The 23,739-nt window shown below is 39.0% G+C and overlaps 1 protein-coding gene across 1 annotated transcript; it reads left to right on the forward strand.

Moving 5' to 3' along the window:
* Window positions 1-11,531: 11,531 nt before the first annotated feature.
* Window positions 11,532-22,189, forward strand: LOC311275916 (uncharacterized protein). Its single transcript, XM_084385230.1, has 3 exons — window positions 11,532-11,582; window positions 13,088-13,346; window positions 20,602-22,189. The coding sequence occupies exons 2-3, from the start codon at window positions 13,289-13,291 to the stop codon at window positions 21,834-21,836; spliced, it is 1,293 nt and encodes a 430-aa protein (XP_084241356.1). The 5' UTR covers window positions 11,532-11,582; window positions 13,088-13,288; the 3' UTR covers window positions 21,837-22,189.
* The last annotated feature ends 1,550 nt before the right edge of the window (window positions 22,190-23,739 follow it).

Consider the following 23,739-nt stretch of genomic DNA (forward strand, 5'->3'; position numbering starts at 1 on the left):
TAAAAGAAATCATTGTTGTGTTTTTAATTGCCTAATACGGATAATTACAGCATTGTTTTGTGATATTTACAAATAACAGGGTACATTGAATTACAATATAAAATTCTGTCCTGTGAAAATACAGGAAATTCCTGGCAACTGAGTTGCAGTAAATATACAGTAAATTGAAATAAATTACAGCATTTTACTGTAATAATGCTACTATAATCACAGTAGCACTGCTGTATAAATACATTACTTTATTGTAATTATAAACAGTAATAATCCTGTATATTACTTGCTGTAAATTTACTGCAATTAGTTGCCAGGAATTTCCTGTAAAATTACAATAAATTTTTAACAGTGTTCATTAAACTTATTTCAAGGTTTGGGTTCTCGAGCACCAGACACTGCCGTTGTGCGGATGAGCGGGCCGGAGTGCGTTAAGGGTTTTCTGTTAGAACGGTGTCGTGTTAGTGGTTCCTAAGTTAATAACTAATGATCGCTGCAACCGAAGTGAATCAATCAAGACTAACTTTAGCTGGACAATGACTTTATTCTAGAGCTGCTGTAAAGTCAAAACAATGTCTATTATTAATTTACGATTATCATTGTGAAGCTGCTTTGAAACTGTCTATATTTTTAAAAGCGCTATATAAATGAAGGTGTTCTTTCAACATCCAAGTCCATGTGGGGCCAGTAAAGCTTACACCTCAGGTACTGCTTTGTTCTTACTACACCATGCTGTGTCTCATGAGCGAGTCCCAAATCCTTTTTTATTAAAGAAGAGGGAAGCACAGTACTACCTTCTACAAGTCCATCATATTTGACAATTCAGTCGCACAACGGTGATACAGAACTGACACTTCTGGAACTGGAACTGGACTTGGCCACTGGTTTGTGTGAACTGCTTGAATCAGATGCTGAAGAAGTAGTTTAATCACATCATTTGTCCGTAACTGTAAGTCATGTGTCTGCACCAACAATACTTTCTTCAATAATCCTCCACAGCTTCAGTGGTTTCAGTCTTTGGCAAGGGAAGCCTGGATAGAGAATCAACAACATGTCTTACCGACTATGTGCTGTATTTTATAATCAACTGTAGCCTCCATCCTAAACACTGAATGATGGAAGAGGAGTGTTGCCTTTTCAGGATTGAATGTGTGAATGAGAGATTTATGATCAGTCTGTAATGTAAATTTTCCTCCCCTCAGATTTGTTCTGAAATGTTCAACAGCCCAAACACAGCCGAGAGCTTCACGCTCTTTTGGGGATATCGTCTCTCTGTGGGAGTTAGGGAATGACTTGCATAAGCGACTGGTTTGTTGTGTCCATCTTCTTGCCTTTGAAGTGGTAAAGCCCCGAGGCCAACAGGGCTAGCATCGCTCATCACATGTGTTGGTGCATTAAGTTGAAAATAGGCAAGTTTTGCTTGTTAGAGCTTCTTTCATGCTGTTGGGTGACTGTATGTTTGCAAATTTAGGAATACATGTTATTAGATATCCAGATGTACCCAGATACGATCTCAACTGACTTACATTTTGTGTCCTGGGTTCTCCATACACAGCCTCCACTTTCCTGGGATCAGGTGTAGGCTAGTCTGAAGGAACACTTATTTTTGTTCAGTTCAAGTCCTCTTTCTTTGAATCTTTCAAACTGAAGGGGGTGGATTGGAATCCACTGCTGCTTCAATGCATATGTAATGAGTGATTATCATCAAGGTATTAATCAATATTTTTCCTTCTAAATATCTCATGAGTTGGATGACTTCTCTGGAGATTTTACTTTGTTATAGAAGTTACCAGTGTGATTATTGAAATGTTATTTTCATTCTTTAATGTCAGTATTGGATATCTGAATGCAGTGACAATGCTTGCCTATTTATCCCAGCTTCCAGAAATGAAATAGGGACTGGTTTTGTATTTGAGAAAGGTCTTCAACATGTTAAAACACATAGGGGTCATTGAAGTCTATTGTTTAAGGGACCATTTGTCAGTTAAATCATATACTTTCCATTTAGAATAAAGTGTCCTATCCTGAGAGAAAGAACTTGTTATCTTGATGTTTTGAGACGAGATTCCTGTTTATAGTTAGAGCCTGGCCAAATCCTAACCTTGGAAAAGCTGTGTATCGGTGTGTGTGTTAGTCTTCTTGGTTACAAGTTAAGGAACCACTGGCATTGTTGGAGATTGACTGAGTTGTTGTTCGGGACATGTTGGCGCCTAGCAACCCAAATCTGCGACCTGGAAGGTCACGACGTGCCTGACTTCAGGGTCTGAGTGTCAGCTGCATAATCGATGGAGATATGCTTCTGTCTATCTGTATATGTGTGGAAAATTACTATGTTTATCAATTTCTTGGCCAATCAGAATCATTCAGCCTGTAATCAATGACGTAGCTTAGACCTTTGAAATGGTATAACTGCTGTGATCTTTGTAACTGTAAGCGAGGCGGCCTACAAACTCCTGTGTGAGTCTTGAAGCTGAACTTCTGCTGATGAAACTGCAAACTATCTTCAGTAAAACTTTTCTTCAATTCTTTATAATTCTGACTCCGGGTCTTCTTTCAAACATCTGGTCCTTGGGTCCTAAACTGTTAAGCCCTAACAAAACACTGCTCTCAATCTTTCCGTCAGCTTACTGTCAGTGTCAGCACACACTACTACTGCATCATCCATGTACCAATCTACTAGACTTGTAGTCAAGACCGCCTAAACCGAGACCAAGACACTACCAAGACCAGAGGGTATATCGAGACCAAGACAAGACTAAGACCAAGACCAAGACCAAGACAGACCAAGTCAAGACCAAGACCAAGTCGAGACCAAGACCGAGACCAAGTCGAGACCGGAGGGAAAAAAATAGACTTGTGTTGAAGCTAAGCAATATGAATTCAAGAACAGCAGCATAGGGTTCAGCCGCAGTTTACATTCAATACATATTAGATGGTATTACTTCAACTACACAGGCAGAACAATACAGAGACAGACCATGTCATGTGTGTTACTGTGAGCTCACTGTAAATGTTTTTGCAGGGTGAGATCAACTATGTGTAGCAATTGCATGACGGCTGTTACTGCACTATTAGAGGATTGAGACTCCCTTAACTTTTGTGTACTGTTGAGGACTGACATGACTGGTACTGACTGGTTCATCTGACAAAACATCAAACACCTCCAACACCATCTTGCTCCTCCAACAACTGTCTAAAGAATGAGAAATATGTAACCAATTGAAATTATACTTAATGTGTAGATGAAATCGTAACTTCAAATTAAAGATACGCAATTATAAACTTGATTAGGCCTAATGTTTAGTCAACACAACGGAGATATGCAGATGATATTTAAAAGACCATTTATTTAGTCTAACACCATCTTAAATACAATACTGTAATCAAACAACACACACACACGAGAGGGATATCAAAGACACAAATTCATCTAAGCAAATGCCTGCCTATCTCTGCTGATTTCGGAGTCTCCAAATTAATCCATTCTGCAACTTTTAAATACATAATAAAATGTTTAAAAACAAAATTATAGTGCAGGATCCGTTGCACTTAACACCGTTGGCGGTGCGCTCAAAGTCATCTGTCAGTTGTGCAGTTACCCAAAATCTCCTGAATGAAGTTAAAACCCATCATGTCACTGATATGTGATTTTTAAAACAAGTGATCAAAGTGCTCGTTGCCGCTGCGATCAGTGGCGCGGATAAAGTGTTTTCTCGTATATTGGGCGCACACGCTGCACTGTCTTCACTCGGACGCGCGCTTCAATCCGTTCTGTTGCGGATAATAATGTTGCATTATCGAACGTTGTGTCGTCGTGGATATTGTGGTAGCCTATTGTATTGCTAAATCCCCGACCACTATGTCGGTATGAGACAGCGAGACCTAGACAAGACCGAGAGGTCCGAGACCAAGACAAGACCAATACCAAAGACCGTCAAGGCTGTGACAAGACCGAGACCACGTAAAAGTGGTCTCGAGACATACATCACTACAATCTACCCCTGGAAATCCACAAAGTATGGAGTCCGTTGCTCTTTGATAAGCCCCGGTGCACTAGAAAGGCCAAAATGAACTTTTTGGAGACAGTAGCACCCTCTGTGTGTGATGAAGTTTGTCCGATTTCTTGACTACTCTGCTGAATCAACCTGTCAAAATCCTTTCCTGGCATCCAATTTAGCAAATACTTTTGCATCTTGCATCGCTTGAAGGATGCTGTTAACTGTAGGGACTGGATGTCTTTCACGAATGACTGCTTTATTGACCTCTCTTAAATCAACTCACAGTCTCACCTCTGTCGTGTCTTTCTTTGGTATCAGTAAGAGGTTGAAGATCCATTATACACCTTCATTGACCTCCTCAATAATTCCTTCTTCAATCCTCTTATCGAGCTCTTGATTGACAGCTTCAGTCATGTGATATGGGACTCATCTTAGTCCTTGTGCCACAGCTGATATTTTCTCATCGACAGTGACTCTGTGAAAATATCCTCACACTTGTTGCAGTGTTTTGAACAGTGACTCTTTGGCCAGTTTGCTGAACCTGCCTGGGGAATTTTCCACTTTGTTGACAGACAACACCTGTTAAACTCCCAGCTTGAGACATGCATTCCTCCCCAGCAGTGGATTTACTGTCCTTTAATCACATAGATGGTGTATTTTATGGTTCTGTCTTTGTATTTTAAACTAGCATCAAAGGAACCTACGTATTTAAAGGGAGTATCTGCAAAAAAAAATCTTATGTTCGTCTGGCACAGAGTGATGCCTTTCTGTGCGAAGATTGTACCGTTGCTCACTGATGACATTTTTTCTACTGCCTGTATCCACTATCATTTTGATTATATGGCTTTGCAGTTTTACAGTCTCTTCATCAGTCAATGGAGTACACAAACTCATCTGAATCATCCGAATTGGACTCATGCACAGTTCCTTTGAGTTTCTCTTTAAATCCTGGCTTGTCTCTCTTTAATCCATTTTCTGATCTGCTTCTTTTTTTTTCTTCAAGTCATTTCAAAGTGTAAGATTTTTGTTTTGTTTTTACAATACAGGCATTTTTCTGTCTTTGCTTTGCCTTCATTTGAATGGTGCGTGGCAAACCTGCATCTGTGACTTTTCTTATCTATGTCTGCACGCGATTCCTTTCTGTTTGCTCTGTCTCTTTGCATGCGTTCACTGCGTGAGGGTCTGCCGTTTAGTGAATTAAGCACACTGGACTGCTCCGACAGCATCTCTGACTTCACTAACGAAAAAAAAGTATACTTCTTATAAGGACTATAGTTCATTTTATGAAGTAATGTTCAAGTATATTTTTAAGTATACTAATGTCAATCTACTAGTAGTAAACTTATAAGTGTACTATTTAAATACTGCTTGGGACTAAATGGGCCCATTTTTATTATATAAAAAGTACACGATTAAGTGTAGTACTGTACTGTTAACAGTAATTCACTAGTTCACACTTACAAATAAGTCAGATAGAATAAATGCGTATTTGGCGTGCTGTCCGAGGAGAGGGCTCCGGGCTCGGTATTCGGCCCGAGCCCAGAGTACTCCCCCCGTATTCCTGGCTGTGAAAGAACAAGCCAAGGGTGAGGAGTCGGGGTGGTGGAGGGATGCTGAAACTGTCAAGGAAGTTAGGTGAGTTGACAGAGTGAATATATATATGCTTCCTCTCATGCTGATAGGGTAGACATGGTAATTGTTTGATGAGATGATTGATAGATTGGTTGATTGATTATTTGAACGTGCTCCTCCCGAACTTTGTTTATAAAACATCATTAAACTTTAAGTGCACAACTTGTTCACAACTACGTTTCTCATTTGTACTGCATCTGTACTACAAGTGAACATCAGTATACTAGTAGTTTACTATTTGAAAGGTGCAGTCTGTAAGAATTACATCTAGTGGTGGAAATAGGTACTGCAGTCCAAATTCAAAATATCGGAAATCGTTGTTTCCCCGCCTCCTCAGACTCGACACTCAGTCGCCAGTTTGAGGACACGCAACAAAACGAGCGCAATTGACAATGAAAGTCAAGGAGACTTACACAGTGTAAGTTGATGAGTTGATTTATCCGTGTTTTAATAAGCTTTTGTTCATAGAGATGTTTAGATGGATACCGAGGCTCTTTAGGTTGTGTAGAATCTGCGATCTCTGACCCAGTTTGTTTGATGGCTGCGATACGCTGTGTTTTCCTGCTATCTGGCATCCCCGGGTGTGGGAATACTATTGGCTGAACTGGCAGTGGGCGGAGTCACACAGACTAAAACAAAAACAGACTGAATATTAATAATAAGTAAATAACTGGCAGTAGAAGTGTTTTTCTGAGAAACGAGTGAGTGAACTTAGCATGTTTCCTAAATATCTGCAAACTTATTATGATAGTTCTATGATTTAGTAGAGTGCAGAAGTTACGTACAGCACCTTTAATACTAGTAATACATTATTTTAGTTTATGAAAGTACACTTTGAAGTATACTCTCAGTAAACTTGTTTAGAAGTTTTATCCTGCAAAAATACTGGAAGTTTTCTTTAAGTGAACATAACATCATTGTAACGAGGTATGTTGTTACGGGAAGAAGGAGGCGGGAACCGGCGAACATTTAAACACTTTAATGACATCAAATAAAACAAATACAAAACTTTAAGTATACTACTATGTTCCTGGATTCAGAACGATGATCAAAACACAGATGGAGTAGATCGAGTCCATCAACACCCCCTAAGCTTCACAACTCTCATTCTCGTGAGAACTCCTGAAAGAAGTATAATAAAGTTAAGAAAACGGCTTTCTCATAAGGTTAATGTGCATTCATATATGTACATTCAGGAAATCTTATTCTTTTTGTAAAGTACACGAGATTGTCACGAGCGTCACTGTCCGCTACACGTTTCATATACATCTTTTAGGGACTGGAGCTCATGAAGAGTTGAGAGAGTGTGTGTTAAAGGAGCATCACATGGGAATATTGATCTTTATTGAAAGTGGGTCATATATGTAGTCGAAATGTAAAATAAATTTCGAATTTGGTGCCTTCTTGACCGAAAAAAGACAGAAAGTAACTTTAGGGGACATTTGTATGAAAGACAACAACTCCCACAATGCACCACATTGCACAGCTCCGCAAGCCACTCCCACTAATCCAGAACAGGTTACAGATACATGAGGTATCCGCCTATAAGAGAAATCACTCTTCCGTCTACAAGGCTAGCTACCACCAGAGCTTGAAATTCATTTCACACAAAATGTCTAGTTAGTTGGCGAACTCATTAGTGAATTACTCCTCTTTTGTATTTCTTTCGAAATGGTGAATTATTGCATGGTACCGGGATGTTCAGTCAGAACATATGCAGTGCGAAACTAGGATGGTTCACAAAACAAATGTCCGTGTCCTCGTCTGATTCAGAGATTTCATCCAGGAGAAATTAGCATCGTTGAAATTCTTTGCAGCAGACGGACTCTATCTCTGTGAGAGCACAGGCACCACCAGTCCGCCCCAGCTCGAGCCAGTCCACCTCGTCCGCGACAGGTCTTCTGCCTCCTGTTCCTCCATCAGCCTCCGCTGCTCTTTGCTATATCGCGGCCCGTAAAAGTAGCCACGAACATCTGATTCTAGCATCAGACTTTCAAAATCCTCTTCTTCCATATCATATTGAGTACCCTCCGCCATATTTGTAACTTCACATCTGGCTCCACAGTGCCTGTTAGCTTAGCTTCCAAACAAGATGGCGGATATTGCTTTTAGTTTCTTCAAGTGAAGTCCCACCCACTGATCTGTAATAGGTCTGTAGCGTGAGCGGGTCCCACCCCCTGGGAAAATGAGGAACGAGTGTTTGTAGTCTCAACCCCTCTACAAAGATATGGGATTTTCACATCATTATAAGCAGGAACTGCAACACTGAAATCCGTATTTCTCCCTGTCTAAGGGGAAAATGAGGGAATAATGCACGACCAAAGATACAAGGCTTGATGCAAATGGGTGAAGTGTGCCTTTAAAGGTGAACTAAGTAACTTTTTTTACCTTAACTGAACAGCTTCGGAGTCATTGGAATGGTTATATTACTTATTTCGGGTTGAATGGTGGTCGTTTCGCACCCCCCTGGTGCCCCTGAGCGGAAAATGCGCACTTGCAACTTTGAGCCGGCGGGCCGTTGGCCGCCGCGGCAGGAAGTATCGCGTGATATCAGGTCTCGCGATGTAAACAATTGCTTTGCGGTCAAAAGAAATCTGCTAAAATGCTGTCATTATTGCGCTCCCTCACGCTGTTCGAACCCGAATGAAGAAGACGTTTTAAAGAATGTCCCATCTGCTTTGAAGTCGTTGATCTACTAGCCTCTGGTGTCTGAGAATAGCCAACGAGTTTTTACAACAGTGTTGTCAAATATCTATTCCGAAGCTGTGGGGGGAGCTCTAGAGAGAAACCTGCGAGCAAAAAGCGAGAATACAGCGAAGAAATCCCGAAGTTACTGAATGCAGTTTTAAATAGGCTATTGATGTTATCCGCTTATTTTTAGCGGGATGGAAAATGTTTGAAGCTGCTCGTGTTTATAGCCAGTCATTAAAGGAAGTTATACAAGTGTTGATAAGTTTCACTCTCAGGACATTCAAGCATTAAGCAAAATGGAAAACTAACATCATATGACTTTCTTTACAGATAAGAATATAGCCTATAAATGTAAGTTATGCAATGGGAAAAACACATCTCAGGCCAGAGTAAACAACACAGCATCTGAACAGCGTCCGGGGAAAGCTGTGATAAACTTAAATCTCACATCATAGAAGTGACACTTGTTTGTTTATAGCAGAACTGGCAGAAAGCATCTGGAAGGATGGAGAGAATGCCAGTGATCCAGAACCTGCAGAATGAAACATCATGAAGAATAAAGAGGTTGGTGTTTATTCTTCATTCCTCATTCATTCATTCATGACTCTGAAGATCATGCTGATTTACACAATTGCAGGTCAAGAAAAAAAACGTGATATGGAACTTTCTTCATTGTATTTCTTTCTTTAATGACGTGCAGTGCATGTAGCGCCCTCTATTGTACAGGCATGAATTTGCTTTTCCTTCAGTCCAACACATATTTGTTTCATGTTTGGTGTGGTGAGGACAGCAGATTAAATCATCAGAACATCTCTCCCATCTATAAAGAAACTAAATATGTCACACTGCCTTAACAGAGCCACCAAAATCAGAGACAAGGCATTGTTAAACATGAGTGTAACATCAACACCAAAACCTAAAGACTATCAACCTGAAGTGATCTGGTGATCAAGAGAAGGAGAAGTGCATTAACATATTCTCCTCAGTGCATGTTTCAGCAGCAGTGCCTAGACTGTACATTAAGATACTTTAATATCTCTATTAAGTTCAACACAGTTCTGTTCAGTTTATAAGCTATCAGATGAGACCAAACATGTTAGGACACACACTAGTAGATCAATAGTATGTAGTGGGAAGAAGCGTGTTTGTCCTGTGAAGCAAATGGCACAGATGTGTGTTAGAGGTGTAAGAGACACATCAGTTCTCAATCTGCATAATGACGATTCCCTCGCATCAGATTCACAGCATTAGCATACTGTGATGATGAGGCCATTGACCCTCATTTAATTCACATGAATAATGACAACGGCTGTACTAGGGCAGTAAATGGGCTAGTTATACCCATATTTCACATCAGTAGTTCCTGTTTTCACCTCATTTATTATGCTGATGTCTTCAGATCTCCTGTAAATTGACACTTAAAGCTCATTTCATTGGTGTCAGCAGACTGAGGGTAATTTTTGGCTACAAATAAGTACATTTATTTATGTTGTATGCTTCCAACTGTTTTTCTTACCATTATTAATATTTGGGAGAATTTACTTTACGTTATTTTTGTTCTTTTCTGTATTTCTGGATATCTGCCTATATTTTAATAAAGAGGCAGGATAATGTTCAGGTTAGCAATAAAATAAGTTGTGTATGGGCATCAGTTACTATACAGTAGACAGACAAACAGACATTAATGCTTAGATGTGATATTTAGTATAAAAACGAACACAGTAACTAATACTGGAACTGCTTGTTCGACTTGAAGCAGCGCGGAGTTATTTAAAAGCATACGGAGCCATCTGCTCTCTAAATTGCCATGAAGCTCATTTCATTTCATTTTTCAAAATTTTTTTTTCTTTTTCTGGCATTATTAGTATTTTGAAGAATTTACATTACATTATTTTTGTTCTTTTTTTCCCCACATGGTCGGTGAAGCTCCTCCCAAAGCAATCACATCATCAGTGAAGCTCCTCCCACAGCAATCACATCATCAGTGAAGCTCCTCCCACTGCAATCACAAGTACAGAGAGAGTACAGATGTCGATGTAAACCGATCGGTCTGTGCTTCATGTAATTATTGAATAAACTCATTACTCATTTTATCAACAGCTCATTGCTATTGTCTGTTTTTATGGCTAAATTATTTACCATTTAACCCTTGATATCCAGCTCCACATATACATTACAAAAAGTCTGAAATGTAGATTTTAAATGCAGTGAATTATTATTGATGCATTTGATGTTATTATTAATACTAATGAGTGGCTTTAAGGCTATGTAGCCTATACTAGTTATTTTTAGTCTGACTAATATCCCGGTAGGAATACGTTTAATAAATGTGCAGACAAGCATGCTGTTGCTCCGCTTTAATAGCAATAGCAGGAGGTTCCTTCAACAAATAACCCAGGAGCAGTTTCACAGAAACTCACTGTCACTAAGGGCAATAAAGCTAATGTAATGGTCAGAATGATCAACTCAACATCTTAGTTCGTCACTCAGCTTCGCTACAAACTGAAAAGAAAATGATGGGCTGAAAAATAAATAATAATTAATAAGGGGGATTTACAGGTTCTCGACTGAACCAAAGTGGGCTCAATAACCAAGCAAACACTCACATACCCCAAATTTGTCAGATGCAAATGTAACCATTTTTATTTTTGTACCATCATAGTATTAAGTTGATGCAATCATGACAGGTACAATTCAACTGACCATGTATTTGAAATGAATGATAATCAGCAATAAGTTAGATTAGAGAGGAATAATACATCAACAAACATGATAATATATTCAGCACATGGGTTCAAAGGGTGTTAAATACATACTTTAAATCAGCTCATGTAATCATAACATGCATAATTTCAGTGCACAGAAAACCTCAAAGCCATATAAATATATATTAATATAGGTTTAGGAAGGATGTTTGGAAAACAAGCATATGTGGAGAAGTAGAAACTGTGAGTCTGAACTAATACACTGTTCATGTCATCGTACAGAAAGAAATCTCATGAACTCAGAGCTGTATAATTTATCATTAAATTAGATAAGCTGTCGGAAGCTGGAATTTCAAGTTATTTATTAAAATCATTACTTTGTACTAAGGACTATGAGACAAAAAAAAACAAAAAAAACTTGTTCTCGACTTTTTTGCACCGGACTGGACTGATTATATTTAATCTGTTAAATCTATTAATTCTCCAAATGAACTGAGGAGGGCAGCAATACGCCAATGTAGCGACTATAGTCTGCCGCAACTATCAGAAGAAGAAGGAGAAGAAGGTGAGGAGAGAGCAGTTCGCGGTATTTCTCATATTCACACAACCATCACACACACTTTATACAGTTTGATCAAGCGACAGACTCATTTCTGTATTGTTTTCATCGATCACAGCGATACTTGTGCGTCTTTTCTGGCGTCTTCCTACTGAAATAAACATTTAGTGCAGCAGCAGCGAGCATGAGGAGAATATGTTGAGTTCATTCAGACCTGAGCGATTTTGTGTTCGTTTGTGTGATTGTCTCGATGTTTGTGTGAGAACTGTTACTGAATGTCAAGTCAAGAGTTAAAGTTTGAGATCTGTGAGGGGAATTGATGGGAAACGATCTCAAGTTTTGCTGTTGCCATTTTAATTGTAGCCTGCTACCTTTATATTTCTTTGTTGACATTTATTTTTTGCAGGTCGTATTGCTAAAATTTAAATATATAGAGCCGATAATTATAAACACATTGTCCTTGTCATGAGTAATGAACATGGGGAAAGTTCAAATCTATAAACGATAAATAGATAAATATAATACAATTGATAATATCAGATAGCCTAAATATTAATGAAGTTTGAAACTGGACATGTTGAATAATATAATAAATAATGCTTAAAAAAAAAAAAAAAAAAAAATCAAATATTCTTAAAAGCTGTAAACATACAGAGAGCCCTATCAGCTGGTAGTATTATTTAAGGTTAAAAATAACTCAAATTAAATATGATGCATTTTTTTATTATAATAACTTTATTTAATGATAATAAATGTAATAATAATAAATATGTAAAATAGTGCACACGTTTAGCCAAAACGGTATTTATTGTTTGAATTTCGTAGTAAAATTGAGAGAATCTGAGAGCTGAGATTTTTTTATATCATAAGTAACCAGCTCTGTCTAGTCTTTCAATCCCTGTGTCCTCTTTGCTTCGCGATTTTTCTGTGCGTGATTAATTGAATGTGTGGCGTGAGAGCGTGTGAGAAGTGTCAAAGTCTCACGGTGAATGCGTGAGAGTTGGCAGCCCTGTGTTCACACAACATGCCCCGCCTGCACAACTGAGATTCAAACCCTGCTAGTGTCTTCTGCTAGTTAGCACAGCATTAAAGAACCATATCAACTGTTAAATAACATATTGGAGATTACAATAATATCAATTTTGTCTAATTTAAAATAAACACCAAAAATAGAGGTGAAAAAATAACATAAGAAATTTACTTTAGCTATGGTTAAATAAATGTTCAGTGAAATCTTCCAAGGATTTCTGAATTTTGGCACAATTTTTTTCTCGTGTTGAAATGGCAACTAGTAAATACACTAAGTTTCAAAATATTAGCATGTGTGGAAGTATTTAAAACAAGGGTGTTTCAACTAGCCCTGCGTTAGATTGTGCCCCGCTCTCCCCTATGTCTCCCTCTGTTTTTTTTTTTTTTTACCATTATTTATAATTGGAAGAATTGACATTATTTATGTTCTGTTATCAATTGGTATAAAACCAAACTCAGTAAATTATCATTTTTTTATTTAGGTAGATCAGCTCCTCCCACTACAGTTACATCATCAGTGAAGCTCCTCCCAGAGCAATTACATCATCAGTGAAGCTCCTCCCACACCAATTCTCCAATAAATGCTGTAAATTCCCATCAGCTACAAGTGAAGACGAGCATCAGAGCATCAGGAAGAGCTGAAATCTGCAAAGACTGAGTTTATTAAAGAGGACAGTGAGAACATGAGTGATCCAGAACCCTGCAGAATGAAACACACTGAAGATCCTGAAGAACAAAGAGGTTGGTGTTTATTCTTCATTCATTCATGATGCTGAAGAACATTCATGTTAGACACATTCAAGCACTTCATCACGTTTTTGAAATGGTTGTAGTTTTTTTATTATTATTATTCATTTTTCGTTTTCAACAAATGGTCAGTAAAGGGTTTGAGAAACTTTCATAATGATTGTCAAAATCAGGTCAACTTTACCCTTTAGGCGCCAGAGTTTTTTTCCTAAAACGTTCGATTTTGACATCTTAATTTCAAAAGGCTATATCTTAAAAGTGATAAAAGATAGAGATTTTCTGTAAATTAGCGGTTGCATGTAGCGGTTGGCCTTTTGCTGTAGAGATTTTCCATTTACTACATACAGTAGGCACTCTGATTTAATGTATGGGGCACATATATATTATTTATATGACACACAAACACAAGTAGACAAGACCTGTTTAGTTCAAAAGCTCACTCGCCCCGTGTCACACCGCCTCTGCCGCCAGATCTGCGGACTACTGTCATTGCGACTCCCCACCCTGCCTCCACGTTGCCTCCTAACTGTCCTATGAATACTTCGACCTTGTCTAACATACCCAGTGGCATTAGACAAAGTCTCCACCACTAGGGTTGGGCGGTATTACGGTAATATCGGATACCGCGGGATCTTAAAATAGCACCGGTATCAGTTTCAATACCGTCATTACCGGCACTTATATAGCCTATAATATATATAATTTATTTATTGCCTAAAAAATGCTTATGTGTGGTTGGAGTTTGGCAATATTTCTGGTTCCAACCGAATGAGAAGGGAGAGGCGGTAAATACTGACGAGGCAATTTGTAAATTGTGCAATAAAAAGGTGACCGCGAGAGACACCTCTAACGTCGCATCTCCGAAACAACCGCCCACTCACTGCTGCCAGGATACATAAGCGCATTAAGTTTCGTATTTGTTAAAATATTATAATGTTATTTTTTCCATCTTTGTTGATTATGAAAAGTGAACAGCACAAATAAGATGGGATGCATCGGGAGTCAGACGATTTGACCACTTCAATAAATTTAGTTTTGTAAAAGGCCTCTTTAAAACGAATTTCGTTTTGTATAAATTGTATCAAAATTTTTATAAAATTTTCATCAACCATTTGCCTGGATTTAATATAATCATGACATGATGGGCATGCCGCTGTCACTTGCATTGAAATCTCATAAAAAAGGCTATGCCTCACAGACATGACAAATAAATAAAGCTTGAAATTTCTTTAAACGAAACAATTAAAAACGAAATAAATAGGCAACTCACTGATTAGGCTAAGTAATCCATGATGTGCATTTCTCTCGTTCATACAGAGATGCGATCGTCAATTTCATTAAACGAAACAATTCAAAACGAAAAGAAATATAGTCTGATTAATCAATGGTGTGCATTTCTCTCTATAGCATTCACTACAGAGATGGCGATCGTCAATTTCTTTAAACGAAACAATTCAAAACGAAAGAAATAGGCTACTCACTGATTAGGCTAAGTAATCCACGATGTGCATTTCTCTCTTGGCGCGTTCATACGGAGATGCGATCGTCAATTTCAGTAAACGAAACCGTTCAAAACGAAAAGAAATATAGTCTGATTAATCAATGGTGTGCATTTCTCTCTAGGCGCGTTCATACGGAGATGGCGATCGTCAGTTTCTTTAAACGAAACAATTCAAAACGAAAGAAATAGGCTGATTAGGCTAAGTAATCCACGATGTGCATTTCTCTCTAGGCGCGTTCATACGGAGATGCGATCGTCAATTTCAGTAAACGAAACTATTCAAAACGAAAAGAAATATAGTCTGATTAATCAATGGTGTGCATTTCTCTCTAGGCACGTTCATACGGAGATGGCGATCGTCAGTTTCTTTAAACGAAACAATTCAAAACGAAAGAAATAGGCTACTCACTGATTAGGCTAAGTAATCCACAATGTGCATTTCTCTCTAGGCGCGTTCATACGGAGATGCGATCGTCAATTTCAGTAAACGAAACCATTCAAAACGAAAATAAATAGACTAGCCTACTCTCTGTAATCCATGATGTGCATGTCTCTCTATAGCGTTCAGATGCCGATCGTCAATTTCTTTAAACGAAACAATTCAAAACGAAAAGAAAAAGGCCACTCTCTGATTGTGTAATGATGTGCATTTCTCTCTATAGGCGCGTTCACTACAGAGATGGCGATCGTCAACTTCCATCTTTGCAGAAAAGTTTTATTAATAAAAATCAATGGACACGCGTCACCGGATTACAAAGGCACTTCTTGCTTGTTGCACGCACACAGATATTATGTTGAATAATGGTGGGCTCCAGCTCATAATAACAGTTAATGCCGTCGGCCTGACTCAGACACAACGTGCACGGGTTGGGCTTGATTTTTTTGTTGTTGTTTTTTTGCCCGATCTGGCATTCAGTTTCTGAACGGTGTAGGCACAAGCCAACAGTTTGGTGACGATGTCTGAGCCCATTATGTCATAATTTTTAATTAGTCACGGTAATACCGTATACCCCGGTAAAATAGGGAGGCGGTTTGACGGTTTCAAAATTCGAATACCGCCCAAGCCTATCCACCACAATACTGTCGCCGCGATTGCGGAGAGGCACACGGTCAGAAGACAAAGTTTCATGGCTAGCACGGTAAAAATCTCCCGCCTCATTCCCCACAACACTAACACGCCTGCTAAATTCGCGATGAACACTCCGACCCCGGGAAACATTGTTCCCACCAATGACGTTGGGAAAAGGATTCACTGTTTGTGCTTGGTGTAGGGCTATACTTTCACTTTCAGAATCACTGAAGGCAGATATTCCCCTTCAGAATCAGGGTCCGCGAATAGAAGACCCAACACTTCATTGCGGGTAAACTTTATTGATGCCATTAGATAATAATAATAATAATAATCTAACGCAAATACTCGCTGATGTTGACAATATTGCTCTGATAAAATGGCTCACTCGCACACTAGCTCCGCTTTTGTCCGCACTGATTCAATGCGCTCTAGCTCTACGATTTTATAGAAGCATGACTTTTTTTTGAGTCGGGGATGAAGTATGACATGTCTGCCATTTAGTGGAGGGGAGGTCGAACGAAATTTGACACCCTATTTGAAAAAAACGGCCATTTTATTCAGTGCAGCATCTTGTCGAGTAAACTCGACCGTGGCGCCTAGAGGGTTCAATATAGCTGTTTTATTTTACATTTATATCAAGATAAAAAAATTTGCAGCCATGTTACCAAAATGTTGGACATTTATCAATATAGTTTATATATATATTTTTTTGACATTAAAACCAATATTATCCTGCAATGTAATCTGTTTAAAACTAAAGAGATATAGAGGTACAGTTTCTCCTGGCTCAGCAAATTATCATTATCGTTAATGTGATAATTGTACCGTGGATACAATTTCGTAGAAACAGTAATATTGTGAAATATTTGTACGATTTAAAATAATTGTTTTCTATTTGGATATATTTGGCACAAAGGTGTGTGACTGTTCAAGTCTTTGTCTTTAGATCAGTGTGTTAAATAATGTGATTTTTTTTTTTTTTTGTCATTTGTTGTGTATCTTTGGATTATGTTGTGTTGTAAATAAATCCAAACAATCAAAAAGCCATTCTTTTTTAAATCTCATTCTTTGTGCAAGGTTGCTCAGAATGACAGGGCCTGATATCTCCTGATAGGCCCATTATGGGAGGGTCTTTGTCTTTCTCAGGTGTGAAATACATAAATATTCATGATGTGTTCACGCCTCCTTGCATAGAGCTTTCTCACACAAAACATGTCTTACAAATTTTAAATGGTCTGAAATACGATGGGATCATCGCTCTCACCTCAATGGCTGGGTGAAGTCCCAGCCGCCTATTTGAGGTGATGACCAACACTCGCGCATTACAAGTCCAGCCTACTGAGCTTTGTGGTGTTGGGCCCAAGGTGCTTTCTTCGGGTCATCAGGTGGGTACCCTCATTCAACAGTGTTTCGTCAATTAACCCACAACACCTCCAGAGGGCTTGACAGCTAACCCTAGCATCCTAGGGCAGCCCCCTCGGCCCCTTGGGCTCCACAGCCAGTGCTCTTTTATGTTCCCTCCCTACCCGGTGGGTTGTTCCATCGCTCACAGCGCTTCAGCCACAGCCATCTCGATGCTGTCTCTGCTCTTTTTGTGATATTCGCCACGAGCCGTCTCCTGCTGGGACCTCTTATTCCAAGTCTGGACAAGGCACTCCAAAGTGACTGCACAGGAAATCCTCGGCAGCCCACTTCCACTGGCAAGTTCCATGCCCGCCATCCCACCTCTTGGCACTGTTGGGTGAGAGGTTGGTACTTCCCAAGCTTTCTCTCATGGGCCTCTTCTATCCTCTCCTCCCATGGCACAGTCAGTTCCAGCAGCACCACCTGTTTTGTTGCTCTGGACCACAGAACTATGTCTGGTCTGAGAGTTGAGGTAGTGATCTCCTCTGGAAACTTGAGCTGTCTCCGGAATTAATATATCAATAAATCAATATATTGTTTTATTTGATTGAGCAGTCAGGATGATTTTCATATAGTTTTGGAGCAAATATTCTAGGCTACGTGATACAATTTTCAAAAGTCTTGTGAATAAATAATCAGTATGGGTTTCATGACCTTATTTAATATATAACAATATATGCTCTGTGGTGCAGAAGAGGCAATAAAAGCCTTTCTTGTAGTATGAGGTTACCCACCGGTGTGTGGGAGTGGCGGGGTTAAAGCCTTTCTCCTAGATCAACAGTTACCTTTCCTTCTTACACCCTGAGCAAAGCATTGTTAAACATGAGTGGAATACCAAAACTGACCAACAGGAAAGCAAAAGATGAGGCAAATGAGTTGTGATCAAGAGGGGGAGACATTAACATATTCTCTTCAATGCATGTTTAACCAATAGTATCTAGATTGTACATTAGGATTCTTTAATATCTCTATTAAGTTCACCACCATTCATTTCAGTTTATAAGCTGTCAGATGAGACTAAACATGGCATAGTTACATATAAGTATGCATATGTCCTGTGAAGCAAATGATACAGATGTATCATTGAAGTGTATACGGCTTTGTCTCTCCTGACAGAACCATCCTGTGCCTGGAGTGCAACAGTCCTCAATCAGCATATTGATGAGTTGCACTAGATAGGCATTAGCATACTGTAATGATGAAGGCCATTGTGCCACATTTAATTCACATGTATACCTTTAAAGGGCTTTTTGAAGTACTAGGGCAATGAAGAGTTCTGCCCATATTTGCTCAGCCCTATAGTCGTGAGATAGCGTTGGCTCCTCTGTCCCCATTGAGTTTTAATAGACACCCTAAAGGCCCGTGCACACCGGAACGATTATACCAGGTGAACATTTGTATTACCAACATGCTTATTTGAAGTGCATTAAAAATATATTGAATTGCATTTTAATATATTTCTAAAAAGTATACTAGAAGTACATTGGTAATAAATATATGCTTAATTATACTTTAAATAAATATGCTAAACACAAACATAATTTTAATATATTTCTAAAAAGTATACTAGATGTATATTTTTAGGAAATATGCTAAATACAAGCATAATTTTAATATATTTCTAACAAGTGCACTAGAAGTACATTGGTAATAAATATATGCTTAATTATACTTTTAAGAAATATGCTAAACACAAGCATACTTTTAATATATTTCTAACAAATGCACTAGAAGTACATTGGTAATAAATATATGCTTAGTTAAATTTTTAAGAAATATGCTAAACACAATCATACCATTTGTGTGAAGTTTTAGTGTATTTAAAGAAAGCATACTTATGTTGCTCTTACTTAAAGTACATTTTATGTGTAACTTGTGTAAGAACATAGCAAAATGATTAAGCTTTTAGTGTGTTTAAAGTACTTTAAACACTTAGGCCTACTGCAATATATTTGTAATATTTATGTATTTATCAGTTTAATATTTTAGATTTTTTTGTATAATGTACCAACTTCTAATGTATTATAAACATTTGTCAACTATTATTAAGCATTGCAACATAAGCACTTAAAATTAATGTTGTTCGCGCGCACTAAAGGACACCAATTTGAGTACGCGTTACCAATGCACAAAACGGCAGAGGTAAAAGCGTTTAAAAAAAAACGCCTTGGGTTCCTTTTTTTTTGGTTTGTCACGCCACGTTAAAAACTGGCCGACCAATGAGATTGGTACTTTTGTTCACGTGCCTGATGCTTCGGAAGTCACAGTACGTGACTGGTGGCGTTCAAGCTCAAAACGGTCTTGCCGAGCACACATTGATAGAAAAAGACGACGTAGAGGAAGTAAGTGGACGAAGAGGAAGAGACAAGATGAATGTAGAGCTGCTGGTCTCTTTGGTGTCTAAACGCCAAAGCGACAACAAAAATCTGTTTGCAAAAAGTGTGTGAATGGTTTTGGCAAGCACATAAATCCTGGCTCTCTTCCTCTGTTTGACAAGCGAGAGTCAGAAGCGTAAAGTTGCACAGCGCCACCTTGTTTACCGAGATATTTGTGTTTTTTAATAAGCGCCATCTACTGTTAGGGAGTGAATTTGCACGTTCACTTGGTGCATCGCCATTAAACATCTCTTGGGTATGAACACAAATACGCGTCCTAAAACGTCTCGAAAAAGCTGTCTCAAGTCGGACAACATTTTCTACCGGCATGCACTGCTCCAAGTCAGACACAGATCGAACTGCGCAGAGCTGCATGAAGTCGAACAAGCCTTTCCACTTGCTTAATTTCTAAATGAATCCGTCATTATAAACAAATCATTTGAATGAATGATTCAATTAATCACTCATTTAGACATGGACTTTCCACCACCTACTGGTGGTTTTATTTTCATATTTATTAATCCATGACAGGCCTGTACCAAACAAAACAGACTCAGCTAAATATTGTTTAATTATTATCTAACAAATAAGATTTTTTGGTCAATATTACACACCCCTAGGCACTATTGTATAAATGTTAATATTACATTAGATATTTATGTCATTAATCAAATATTTAATAGTTCTCACTTCAGAGACGTGATTTGTGCCTATAATGCCTTGAAAATAATAATTGAAAGATCAGTGTACCTCATTCATGCAATTTATTTATGAATTATGATATTTTATAGCAGTTGTCTACTAGTACTTTCTGCTATTACATCAGGGCTCACTTTCATATTTTTCTCTTCAAATTATTTTGCTGAAAATGAATGAAACATTTTTCTTTGGTTTCAGACCTGAGTGAAGTGAAGGAGGAGAGTGAAGAACTGAGTGAAGTGAAGGAGGAGAGTGAAGAACTGAGTGAAGTGAAGGAGGAGAGAGAAGAACTGAGTGAAGTGAAGGAGGAGAGTGAAGAACTGAGTGAAGTGGAGGACGAACATCATGTCAAACCTGGAGAAAAACCTTTGAGTTGCTCAAAGACTAAAAAGACATTTTTAAAGAAAAGAAGAGCCAATAAATCTTTCACCTGCACTCAGTGTGGAAAGAGTTTCACACGCAAACAAAGTCTTGAGATTCACATTAGAGTTCACACTGGAGAGAAGCTGTTCGCATGTGATCAATGCGGGACGAGTTTTGCACAAAAAGCACATCTGACCGAACACAAGAGGATCCACACTAGAGAAAAGTCACATGTGTGTATTCAGTGTGGAAAGAGTTACACAACCAAACAATCTCTTAAGATTCACATTAGAGTTCACACTGGAGAGAAGCCGTACACATGTGATCAATGCGGCAAAACTTTTTTTAGGACATCACACCTGAAGACACACCTGAGAGTTCATACGAAGGAGAAGCCACATTCATGTTCTGTGTGTGGAAAGAGTTTTTCAGTGCTGTGCAATTTAAAAGCACATCAGATAATTCACACTGGTGTGAGAGAGTACATGTGCTTTGAGTGTGAGAAGACTTTTACTACAGCGAACTGTTTAAAACAGCACCAGAGAATTCACACTGGAGAAAAACCTTACAAGTGTTCACACTGTGACAAGAGATTCAGTGTGTCAAAAAGTCTGAAAACACACGAGAGGATCCACACTGGAGAAAAGCCTTACAAGTGTTCACACTGTGACAAGAGATTTATTCAGTCAACAGATCTGAAAACACATGAGAGGATCCACACTGGAGAAAAGCCTTACAAGTGTTCACACTGTGACAAGAGATGTAGTCAGTCATCACATCTGAAAAGACACGAGAGGATCCACACTGGAGAAAAGCCTTACAAGTGTTCACACTGCGACAAGAGATTTAGTCGGTCAACAGATTTGAAAAGACATGAGAGGATCCACGCTGGAGAAAAGCCTTACAAGTGTTCACGCTGTGAAAAGAGATTCAGTCAGTCATCAACTCTGAAAAGACACGAGAGTTCACACTGGGAGCCATTTAACTGTGATCAGTGCGGTAAACAGTTTCTTTGGGCGTCAGTCCTGAAGAGACACCTGAAGATTCACACAAAGGAGAAGATTAATTAGTAATATTACAGCAGAAAAGACACGGCGGTGTGTGTTTCAGTACTGAAGTCCTTTACTACAGATGATGAACTGAAAGAGTGCCAGAAAATTCACATTGGAAAAAAAACATATTGAAGGCAAAGTTCAGGAGCCGAAGAAGAGGCCATAACACTTTTAAGAGAGACATGAATCTGATATTAATTTTTAACTCGTTCTTCATTGTTTTTCATCTGAACATATAGTTTCTCTTCCACTTCTACTCTTCAATGCAAACTCAAGATATACTTTCATGTATCTTTGAAACTGGACACTTTGTTTTTTACTTTGTTTGTAATTGCTTCATGTAATTATTGAATAAAATCTTTACTTATTTTATCAAAATTGTATTGTCCATTTTTATTTTCTGCTGATTTTGCTTGAATCAAGAATAATTTTATTTCTGAAAGCCGTGAAGCATTTTTTGCTTATTGCGCTTTCCATGTTTTAATTTTCTCAATATGCTTTTAAATGCGTAATAAATTATATTTCACTGCACACATGACTGACATTGATTGAGACTGCTGTCTGTCTACATTATTAACAGTTTCACCCTTGATATCCAGTATCATATATACATTTCAAAGAGTTTGTTCTAGTCAGTTTGATGTTTCATTCACACCATGAGGCTTCATGAAGTCAGAACAGTTACTATGAACTTTAAACAACAGTTTTTACAAAATAAACTGAAATGATTACTGTGTCCATCTCACCACAGCTTTACACAACCAGCAGAAAGAGAGCAACTCGGAATAAGATAAGTTATTTTTTATTTTTGTGTGATTATGTTGATGTTTATAGATTTTTTTTGTCATTATGAAAAGTATTTGGAGTGTCTTTGATCATCTACCATTGACGTCACCGCTCGCTCGCGCTATCTCGTCTCTCATTGAGTTACAGCGTCGAGTCTTGAGGCAAGCAGTTCACGGTATGCCTGCTATAGTGGGTAATCGGACAAATTGTGGGTTCGTGGGATGGTGGCGTGGCTTGGGAGCGGTCAGCGGGGGTCAAGGATCCCCCAGGAAAGAAAACTCCATTCACCCAATGAGAGAATGAACATACTGTATATCCTGCCCATTCTTGTTTTGCTGCTAATTAAATATATTACAGCATTCTAAGAAATGGTATGCTATTTTATTTTTACAGGTCTGCATGGGAGATGACGGCACTATTATTAGCTCTGCCTGTGATTGTGCACTTGGAGAGTTTAAATGTAGCCATGCTGCAGCATTGGTCATTTTCGCCATGTGGGAGATCAGTTTAACCGATGTGGAGTGCCAGTGGAAGAAGCCTCGATCTTCCAAAATCATCCAGCCGGTGTCTGAGCTTTACCCACAGCGTGAGGCAACATACAACCCCCTGGCCAGAGACATCACCTCTGAGGATGTGGACTGGTTCAGGACTGCATTGAGGGGCACACAGTGTGGCATGGCATGGTTGTTGCCACCTGAGCCAGAGCCACGGCCTCAACATCAGGTCAATCTCACTGTGCCGGAGCTGGTGAAAGAGCATGGGGGTCGTGGGCTTGAGGAAATTCTTGCTTCAATGCGACTGACAAAGGACCAGCAAGCTGCCATCCAGACAGCGACCGTGGGACAGCGGCGAAATCCCCAGTGGCAGTTGCACAGGCAGGGTAGACTGACAGCCAGCAATTTTGGTGCTGTGCTGTTGTCACGGCGCTCATCGACTCCATGCCCATCCCTCATGAAAAGGGTGCTTGGGGGGAACAACCTGGATGGAGTGATGGCTGTCAACTGGGATGTAGTGAACGAGGCTGAAGGGGTGAGAGCTTTTGAGCAGGCCTGTCAGCTGGAGGTGCTCGAGTCTGGTCTCTTTGTGAGTGAGTCAGGTATCCTGGGAGCATCACCCGATGGACTTGTGGAGCCAT

Source organism: Rutilus rutilus, assembly GCF_951802725.1.
Source record: "Rutilus rutilus genome assembly, chromosome: 1".
NCBI classification, from domain to species: Eukaryota; Metazoa; Chordata; class Actinopteri; order Cypriniformes; family Leuciscidae; genus Rutilus; species Rutilus rutilus.

Bases quoted from the DNA above. Each gene is read 5' to 3' on its own strand.
- LOC311275916 (XM_084385230.1), top strand. From the start codon at position 13,289: ATGAGTGATCCAGAACCCTGCAGAATGAAACACACTGAAGATCCTGAA. The intron at 13,347-20,601 runs GTTGGTGTTTAT...CTTTGGTTTCAG, and splicing joins AGATCCTGAAGAACAAAGAG to ACCTGAGTGAAGTGAAGGAG.